At 46.1% G+C, this 10,353-nt stretch overlaps 1 protein-coding gene across 1 annotated transcript in view; it reads right to left on the reverse strand.

Annotated features, from left to right (window-relative positions):
• Positions 1–6,986, reverse strand: part of GPAT3 (glycerol-3-phosphate acyltransferase 3) — a gene marked incomplete at its 5' end in the record, with an annotated part of 62,814 nt that extends 55,828 nt beyond the window's left edge. The window contains one exon of the mRNA XM_084233483.1: positions 6,846–6,986. Coding sequence (XP_084089609.1) covers positions 6,846–6,986 — 141 coding nt within the window. The remainder of the gene's footprint in view (positions 1–6,845) is intronic.
• Between the last annotated feature and the right edge of the window lie 3,367 nt (positions 6,987–10,353).

The raw sequence follows: 10,353 nt of genomic DNA on the forward strand, positions 1-10,353 counted from the left end.
GCGCTGGGTTGCGAAGCTGCCCGCAGTCTCTGCAGTGCCAGTTCGATCCCCGGCCACCTACAAGGGTCCCACATGGCACGCAGACATCTCCTGCCGCCGGCTGCTCCCCTCAGCAGTGTGCTTCGTCAGTCTGCCTGTTCTGCTCTCCACTCTGGCTCTGGTGAATTCTCTCACCCTCCCGTGCTTCTGACTGTACCCAGTGCTTGTATAAATAAATAAATGAATGAATGAATGAATGAATGAATGCATCTTAAAAAAGGCGGGGGGGCCTTCCCTGGTTGCACAGGCGGTTGAGCACCACACTGTGAAGCTGTCTACAGCCTCTGTCTGCAGTGCCAGTCCAATCCTGGCCAGCTGGCAAGATACCCACATGGCGCAGCAGACCTCTACTGTCTCACACCCTGCTCTCCTCAGCAGTGTATTTCAGTCTGCCTGTTCTGTTTCCCGCTCTGTCTCTGATGAATTGTCTCACCCTCCCACACATCTGACCTGTACCCTAGTTCTTGTATAAATAAATAAATCTTTTTTTTTTTTTTTTAAAGAGCAAAAGTTATGGCATTGAGACAGTCTGGGTTTAAAGTTACATAATCCTTTTGGGCTTTAATTTCCTCATCTGTAAAATGAGGATAACAGTTCCTATCCCATAGGATTGCTATGAGGATTAAAGAGATTGACACATAGGGCCTCCCCAGTGGCACAGAGGGTTGAGCGCAGCGTTGTGAAGCTGTCTGCACCTTCTGCAGCGCAGGTTCAATTCCCAGCCAGCTGGGGAGATACCCACATGGCACGGCAGACCTCTCCTGTCTCGCCCGCTGCTCCCCTCAGCAGTGCCTTCGGTCCGTCTGCCTGTTCTGCTCCCCACTCTGTCTCTGGTGAATCTGCTCACCCTCCCATGCCTCTGGCCTGTACCCCAGCTCTTGTATAAAAATCTTTAAAAAAAAAAAAAAGATTGACACATATAAAGACCTAAACACAGGACCACAAAGTAACTATTAGATAATTTCATAATAAATTAGACATTCAACAATAAGACACACTCGAAGAGGCCAAATTGCCTGAATCAGGAATAAGGTGGCAGAAAGGGGCAGTGTGAGAGCTAGATAGCAATGGGAGAAATAAATGTCTAATTACAGAGATCACCTGCCTGCAGGTCGCTTACCTACTGGGACGTGTAGAGAAAATGATATGATTATGAGGAACCACAGGTGTGAGCAATCTTAAGAAGAGGAAACACCAACTCCCAGTTTGTTTTGAATAGTCATAGGAAGATAAGGAAACATACCAAGAAGCAATTTCATTCTTGTCTTTATACTTTCTTGGGTATTTCTAAAATTATCTACCATTAACATCATAGTTCAAAAATTGCTGCAAGTGAACTATTTTGATGGCATTTGAGAAAATTATAAAGGCTATTTTTTCTAGTTTAGAAAAGAAGCAATTAAAATATTGTTCCAATGATTATAATTCCAAAAGCTAACAATGTCTAAATTGATTGACCCGGGGAAAGGGTAGAAAAAGCAAGTAAAAGGTAAAAGCCATCATAATAATTATAATTAGGATTTAAGCTCCCTGCAAATGGAATATTTTTCAAGGCAAAAACCTCAAAGAGGCAAAAAAAAAAAAAATCAAATAAGAAAATAACTGATAAGAACAAATAACCTAAAAGATGTACGCAAAGGTCAAATGTAAGGCATGATCCAACTACATGTGGAATTCTGCACAACATCTCAGAGTCAAGTAGGAATAAGCTATTTGCATGTAGAGAATAGTCTATACATAGTAGTCTAATCTTCTGGGCTTCAAATGGCAAGTCGCAAATGCTAATAATACTCACTCTTAATCTGGTTGAGTCCTTTTCTCTTCCTTGGTGATTTGGAGCAGTTCTTAAACTCTGACTTATACCTCCCATCTTTCCTGAAGCGGTAAAGGTTTATTCCCATAGTTTTTCACTTTAATGTTTTGGCACCTATTGCCATTTGTAAGAAGATCAAAGATACAGTGAAAATAAAATCTTGTAATCATTGCTCATCTGAGAGTTTAATTCTTTTATTGCATATGTGTGATTTTATGTAAATGGTAATTGCCATAGACTAGGACAGCTGTGTGTCACTGCTCAGAAAAATGACCTCTCTGAACTGTCATTCCTCAATCTAGCACGGGGAGTAATAATAGGTCCTGTCTCAGAGAGTTGTTTTGGAACTAATTTAAGTGAAAAGTATGTTCCCTTTGTAGCTTTTCTTTTTTTTTTAAGATTTATGCATACAAGAACTGGGGTACAGGCCAGGTGTGGGGTGGTGAGAGGATTCACGAGAGACAGAGAGGGGAACATAAAAGGCAAACTGACTGAAATACACTGCTGAGGGGAGCAGCAGGAGAGTCAGGAGAGTTCTGCTGCACCATGTGGGTAGCTCCCTGGCCCAGGATTGAATTTGTGCTGCAGTGGCTGTGGATAGCTTCATAAGGTTGCATCTTAACCACTTGCGCCACCAGGGAGGCCCTGTAGCTTTTCTTTATTATGACATTCTGTCATAAGCAGTCATGGCCTGCCTGCACATTTATTGAATTTCCAACACAAGGGTTAATACCTGATTATTATAAAAACAAGGTGTTATAAACATCTGAGAATTATTGACACATTTTTTTTAAAAGATGGAAAGCTAACTGGTGAATGGAGGAAAGGGTTAAGGAAAGAATAATTTTTAAAAAAAGGCAGGAATTATTTGTTCCTTGTGAGTTAACCTGTCAAAGATCTGAAGATAAATTAAATCTTAGCCACATGGAGGGGGGGCATGGGGGATGAGTGTTTGAACTCCAACTCCCACTAAGAGTTGAGCTCCTACCATATATCAAGTGCTTTCATGTATTTCTCCTCACTTATCTGCACCAAGACTTTAAAAGGCAGTTTCCTATGAACCTCTGTAGAAACCAAGGTCAGACATTTGGAGGAAACTATTTACGCTTCTGGTTTATTCTTCAAAAGTTGAGGGAATCGTTGGCCCATGAACATTTATTATCTGCCCATTGCCTGCATTATCTGGTGAGATGAGTTAATTCGCATAGCATTCCTCACCAGATAATGCAAGCAGTAGGCAGATAATAAATATTCTCTTTCTACTTTTATTATCCTCTAATCATGAGCCTTAGGTCAAGGAATAGCAATTGCTCACCACTCCCAATCCCATCAACTTTCATGTTTAAGAAAGGCATTTTCCAACCTTTAATCCATGCTCCTATTTGGTCAACATAAAACCTTCACACACACTCTCCCAGAGATTCTAATACATACACCCTCACCATCCAGATGAACTACCCTCTCTCTATCCTCTCAATTGTTTTACTTTTCATAACTTATATTCCTAAAACAATTTTCCCAATAGAAAATTATAATACTGACATATCTTGAGACTCACTGGTTTAGAGAATCACAAAACTTACTTTAAGCTAAGAATGCAAAACTTGTCCTCAAATGGCTTGCCACTCAGGGACTTATACACACATCTAGAGATGGCTGTATTGCAGCAATGCAGTAGGCAGCTTGCAATAAATAATTATTACCTGAACTGGTAAGCTGAGGAGACCATAGAGCTGGGTGGTTAACAATTACCACAGTCAGCTATTCAGAAGGTATCCTGCACACATTTCAGCTTCCAAAATTTCAGTTTATGGCCATGAAAAAGCACTTATAAAAGTATACACAGAATGTACTAATCTAAATGACCTTTTAAAATAGTATGCAGGGCCTTCCTCGTGGCACAGGGGGTTAAGACACAACCTATGAAGCAATCCAAAGCCTGTATAGCACGAGTTCAATCCCCAGCCAGGGAGCAACCCACATGGCACAGCAGACCTCTTCTGTCTCGCCTGCTGCTCCCCTCAGCAGTGTATTTCAGTCAATCCACTTGTTCTGTTCCCCACTCTGTCTCTGGTGAATCCTCTCACCTCCCACACCTCTGGCCTGTACCCCAGTTCTTGTATGCATAAATAAATAAATATTTTTTAAAAAATAAAAAAAAAATAGTATGCAAATCATAACCAAGGAAAGTTGGTTAGGAGAAACTTCTTAGTCCAATCAAAGAGCCCAAAGAATATTCTTGGGACTAGAACACAAAAGAAAACCAAAATTAAGAACTAACCAATAATGTGTAACAGGAGGGCAGGGCCTTGAATGGAATCTACAGAAAAGCAAGGTATTTCTCCAGAACTAAATATATTCAATAGTAAACAACCAGCACCATTTTTTAAGAAAATTACCCCTATAGTTAGAGGAAGCAATATACTAACTTCAGCCTAAAAAAAAAAAAAAGGCTTTGAAACAATCCTGTCCTAGTTGAAGAATGACAAACCCTGGCCTGCTATTTACCCCTCCTGTGCTTAAAACAGACATCAACTGTGGGATCCCAGCCAGCTCTTGCCTGATGAATCCAACCTTTCCCCAATATCAGCCGAGAGCTACCACCAGAGTTGATTCATGAAATGAATCCCCATTCCATTTTCATATATGCCAAGTGTCTCTCTGATCTCTTATTGTAACTTAGTCTTAGCGCAGAGGATAGTTCTTTATGCTTCCATCTAACTGGCTTGCAAGCTAAGGGGTATATCTCCCACTACATTTAGAGAACAGGCAATCTCAAGACTTCGATTAACAAGGAGTACATCTCTGAAACTCCAGGTGAAGAAAAAATTAAAACCTGAGACACTGTCAAATCGAAAATAAGATTCTGGAATATCCCTTCAAAGTATCATAGGATTCTTTGCCAGACTAACAGCACCCAGCTGGCCTCTCTCCATGACATCTCTTTAACTGTACCTTGAATCCCTAAAGCAAGACATGCAGGAGTCCATGCCTGGAAGCCAGTGGGCACGATTTACCTTCACTCCACTCTCACTTGGATACAAATTCCAAAAGACATTGCTGTATGGGACAAAAGTCCAGTCATGTCAGAGTTCTGAGAAAGAGTAACCACCTGAAGGAGCTAATCTACTATGAGGAGAGTATGCTCAGAGGGTGCACCAGTCAGACGCAGCTAAGACATAGTATATGACCAAGTTCAGAGTGTAAAGTTAGGAACAAAAGTTCAAAATTGAAATTATTTCCCAAGAAGAAACAGCAAAACTTTAAAAACAAGAGGGCTGAGGTTGAAGAATTAAATACAAGTCAAAGACTAGACCAAAAAATAGGCACAAAATCCAACAAAAATCTGTAACTAGCAGGTAGAAGAATTAACAGATCATCAGGTGGAATTAGCAGGTAATCTCCAACAGGAGAACAGCAGGTTAAAGACGGCTAACCCCACTAGCTGAGGGAGAAGAGCACATCAGTTCCTGGGCCGAGGCAGACAAAAATAAGGGTAGTAAAACTAGAACCTGTGTTAGAAGTCCCTCTGGAATTTAGAGAAACAAGGATGCTAAAAACTAAGCATTCTTTTAAGAGCAGCAAATACCTATATAGCACCTAACCTGTAACAGGCAAACTTCTAATATGACATTTTAACTCACTTAAACAACCCTGTGGAAATAAATGTTAATGGTACTTCTAAATGAGGAAAATGAGGCACAAGAGGTTCGATCCCCGGCTGCTCCCCGGCCCCGGGAGGAGGGTCCCACATGGCGCACAGACCTCTCCTGCAGCCTGCTGCTCCCCTCAGCAGTGTACTTCAGTCCTTCTGCCTGCTCTGCTCCCCGCTCTGGCTCTGGTGAATTCTCTCACCCTCCCGCGCTTCTGACTGTACCCAGTGCTTGTATAAATAAATAAAAAATAAATAAATCTTTAAAAAAAAAAAAAATGAGGAACAAGAAATAGGTGACTTCCCCAAGGTCACACACTGAGAAGCACAGAGCTGTGTTTTGGTCTAAGCAAACACAAATCCTGATAGATTTGTTCGCCTAACCACTAGACCACAGTGTGGTCCTCAGCGAAGACTCCCTAATTTGCCACATAATTCAAGCAAAACACTGAGTTTCTGTGAATCTCAGTTCCCGTAACTCTACAAGAGGGACAACACTTGCCTTCCCCACTGCCCAAGGCTTTGGGGCCATCTAATGAGAGGGGAAAGGGAAGGCCTTGGCCTTCCATGATGAGAAGCTGCAGCTTTCCTTACACAGCTCCTACTTCCCCCTTCCACTCCTTGCTTTGCAGAATCTGGAAACAGGAGAGCGAGGAGTGGTCAAAGAATACACATTTTCAATGACATTTCACGTGCCACTAGTTAGACAAAATATCCATGACTCCATTATAATATAATCAGATTTCTTTCTACCAACGAGTACTTGGTTTCTTATCTTGAGTATAAGGAACAGTACGACTTTCTGGACAGGATGCCTCAGCACCCGAAAGGACCTCTGAAACCCGGGACCCCAAAAACTAAGATGAGGAGAGAGCGACAGTCGTACCTTACAGTGGATGAAAAGACATCCGCTGATTTAAAAGGCGGTACAGTTATTATTCCCATCAGTAAAAATAACTGAGCCAGGGAGCCGGGCTCTTTGCCTTACATAGCACCTAACCTGTAACAGGCAAACTTCTAACATGGCATTTTAACTCACTTAAACAACCCTATGGAAATAAATGTTAATGGTACTTCTACATGAGGAAAATGAGGCACAAGAAATAGGTGACTTCCCTAAGGTCACTCACTGAGAAGCCAGGTCTCCGCGGAGCTGCCGGCGCGCGCGGGGGCCGGGATGCAGGCTCCGCCACGCCGCGCAGGACAAACCGAAACGCTCGCCCCTCGCGCCCACTGACCTTGCCAACTGCTGCCCTCGCGTCAACTCGGCTCTCACAACTCTACCCTCGACCCCCGCCGCCCAGGCTCTCTCGAAACCCTCGGAGGAGCGGGGACACTTACCTCTAAAGTTTTCACGAGGATCTTCATGTAGATCTCGGAGATGCCCAGAGACACCCCGAAGGCGGAAGGCAGGAGGATGAGGCCGAGCACCAGCGTCAGCCAGGTGGACAGGATCTTCCCGACCAGCTCTGCGCCCTCCATGGCTCGGGACACCCTCTCGGAAAGAGTCCACGGAGAGGGGGAGCGTGACAGCTGTCCCTACGCCCCGGCAGCCGGGCGGCAGCTCGGGCAGCAGAGGCGCGGAGCCCCGGCTCCGGGCAGTCAGCGCCGCCGCCTCCCCGAACTCACTGCAGGGAAGAGGGGAAGGAAAAAAAACTTTCAGAACGACGGCGAGGTTCTTCCTTCCTCTCCGGGCTCCTCCTAACCGCGGCGGGTTAACTCTCTCGGCTGGAGGCCCCGGCGAGCGCGGAAGCCACCGCCAAGGGCGCAGACCAGGTGGCACCGGCCGGAGGACCGGAGCCGGGGTGAGCGCAGGGACACCGCGGCGCGAGCGGAGCGCTCGAGCTCAGCCTGGAACGCGCCCCACCCTGCGCCGATTTCCTCTCGGCGTTTGCGACGACTCACAGTGACTCACGGGGGCCCTCCCAGCGCGCGGATCTCTGCGGGAGCCGCGCACCACCGCACACCGGCCGCTGGCGGGGCTCGCGCCGGGCCGAGGGCCGTGCTCGTGGCTGGCTGTCTGCGAGCCCCGCGCCCTATTTCTGCGCTCTGCCCTCGCCCCACCTCCTCCGTCAACCAACGGGATGCCCCCGAACGGGATCCGCACGGAGGGCGCTGCAGCTTCCTGGGCGGCCTCCCTCCGCTGCGCCCCGCCTCCCCCAGAACTCTCAGCAAAGGTCCTTTGGAGAGCAGAGTTTTCATCTGCAGAATGTTGGCGTTTTCTTCACGCCCGACGTGAGCTATTGATGTGTCGGGGGCGCCTGAGAGAGTCTTGCTCGTGCGAGTGTAAAAGGGCCTCTCGGGAAGGTTTTCGAGGAGAGGGAAATGCAAAGAGCACGACTTAGCTGTCTTCTACGCTGCGTCCAGGTCTCGCTCTCCCCTTCCGTTCCACACGCAGCTGTAGGGCTAGGTCTTGCTTATCTAGAGAGTGGGAATCTCTTTTCACGAGTGGGTGGCGTACTGCACGTATCCGCGTCTCCCTGGCAGACAAATCCTTTATCTGAGGGTCGCTCTCTTCCCGGGGGGAGATTCCAACCACAGCTTCCCCTGTGGTCCTCAGTCACTGCAGAAAGAAAGGCCAGGTCTTTGCAAGCCTTTCCTCAAGCGGACTTGCGCTTCTGCCCCGCCAGCTTTGATAGATCTAGGGGGACAAAACTATATGGGTATTTACTTACTGCAGTTCAGGTTTCTCACAGACCTGATCTATTTTTTTACTTTTTATTTTTTAAAGATTTATTTTATTTATTTATGCATATAAGAGCTGGGGTGTAGGCCAGAGGGGGGAAGTGGTATTCACCAGAGACAGAATGGGGAGCAGAACTGGCGAATTGACTGAAATACACTGCTGAGGGGAGGGGAGCAGCAGGCGAGACAGGAGAGTTCTGCTATGCCTTGTGGGTTAGCTCCCTGGACTGGTTGGGTATCAAACTTGTGCTCCAGCGGCTGCTGATAGCTTCACAGTGCTGAGACTTAACCCCTTGCGCCACCAGGGAAGACCCCTGATCTGTTTTTTTAAAATGAGCTTAAAAGGGATGTTGAGACTGCAGGAGAAAAGCAAATCTGCTTTTACCCAGGATTTCCAGATCATCACTGAATGGGGCCAAAATATTATACAGGTCTCTTTCCAGTGTTATTTCAAGCTGGAAAAAAATGGGAGGGCCAGTCAACTGAATTGAAATAGTGTTGACAGCAAATACTGCAAAGAAAGTTACCCCTGCCCAAAGTGTAAAGAAAATGGGAGCAAAAAGGATTCGAGGGCCTCCCCGGTGGCGCAGCGGTTGAGCGCTGGGTTGCGAAGCTGCCCGCGGCCACTGCGGTGCCGGTTCGATCCCCGGCTGCTCCCCGGCCACCGGAGGAGGGTCCCACATGGCGCGCAGACCTCTCCTGCCGCCCGCTGCTCCCCTCAGCAGTGTACTTCGGTCCTTCTGCCTGCTCTGCTCCCCGCTCTGGCTCTGGTGAATTCTCTCACCCTCCCGCGCTTCTGGCTGTGCCCAGTGCATGTATAAACAAAACAAACAAACCAGCAAACAAATAAATAAAGCATGCCTCTATTGAAAAAAAAAAAAAAAAAAAAAAAAAAGGATTCGAGAAGCACCCCCTGCAAAGAATATGTTTGTCCTCTATGCCTCTGCTAAATAGGTATTATAAATCCACTAAGAAGGGGGAAATTTATGTTATGAAGGAGTCTCAGGAGCTTGAGTCTCAAACCCCTTTATGGTCTGCCAGTTTCCAAGATAAGGGAAAGGCAGCCACTGAAAACTGTTCTCAGTCCTTACAAAAAAAAAAAAAAAACAAAAAAAAACTTTGATTTAGCACAAACCTCAAAGGTTGTATTGACTCATTTAACACTGTGTGTCTGGGCAAGATTCTTATCCTTCCTTTTTTTTTCCCCCCCTCAAGGAAGCTGATTAAGAAAGGCTAAGTGTGCCAAAGTTTACCCAACAAAGTCCCAGTGCAGGTAACTTCAGGTAAGGGCCCGCCTCTCTATCCCACCAAAAACAGGTAGTAAGTGTCCACATTGTCCAATGATCTCTGATACTCATCATCAAACTCCATGAATTGATTTGGGTTTTTTGGGTTTGGTTTATTGACTAGTGGGGCAGAATCACTGTCCCACAGAGAATAATGGGGTGGTAGCAATATGGAATTTGGAGTGTTACACTGACTCCAGCCAAAGCATTAAAAGTTTGAGTGATTCCTTGTCCTTCATGCATCATGTCTGTCATCAGCAAAAAGCATTCTTTTTAGGGTTAAATAGTGACTGAATTTGAAATTACTTGTCTTTTTCTTTTAAAGATTTATTTTTTATGCATACAAGAAGTGGGGTGCAGGCCAGAGGTGTGGTGCGGGGGGTGGTGGTGAGAGGATTCACCAGAGACAGAGTGAGGAGCAGAACAGGCAGAATTGTTAGGGGGAAAGGATGTCCCTCGCTAATCCCATACAGGCTTTGTGGACCCCACCCCCACTTCAGACTAAAGCCATCAGGACATTGGGAAAGACAAATCTCATCACCACCAAAAGGAGGGTAGCTGGGACCTGAGGGTGGAGTTGGGCAGCCAGGTTGGATATAAAAACCAAACACGTGGGCCTTGAGGGGGCTCGCTATCGCTCGCCTCCTGGCTTCACCGCTCCTGGCTGGCAGCCAGCTCTCAGAGTGCCATTTTGGGATTCCTGATCGGCGGATCAGGTAGGACTCATTTAAAACTTTGTCTCTCCCTTTTCTCCCTGAGCTGTACATTTCCTCATTTCCCCTTCCCGTGTAAATAAACCTTTTATGAACCTTTCGCGTGTGCCTGCAGTAGAGCATTGATAAGTCCTTTAAAGCGCGCGGGTGAGGACCCACAGTCAG

This window comes from Talpa europaea (assembly GCF_964194135.1).
Source record: "Talpa europaea genome assembly, chromosome: 5".
Lineage (NCBI taxonomy): Eukaryota > Metazoa > Chordata > Mammalia > Eulipotyphla > Talpidae > Talpa > Talpa europaea.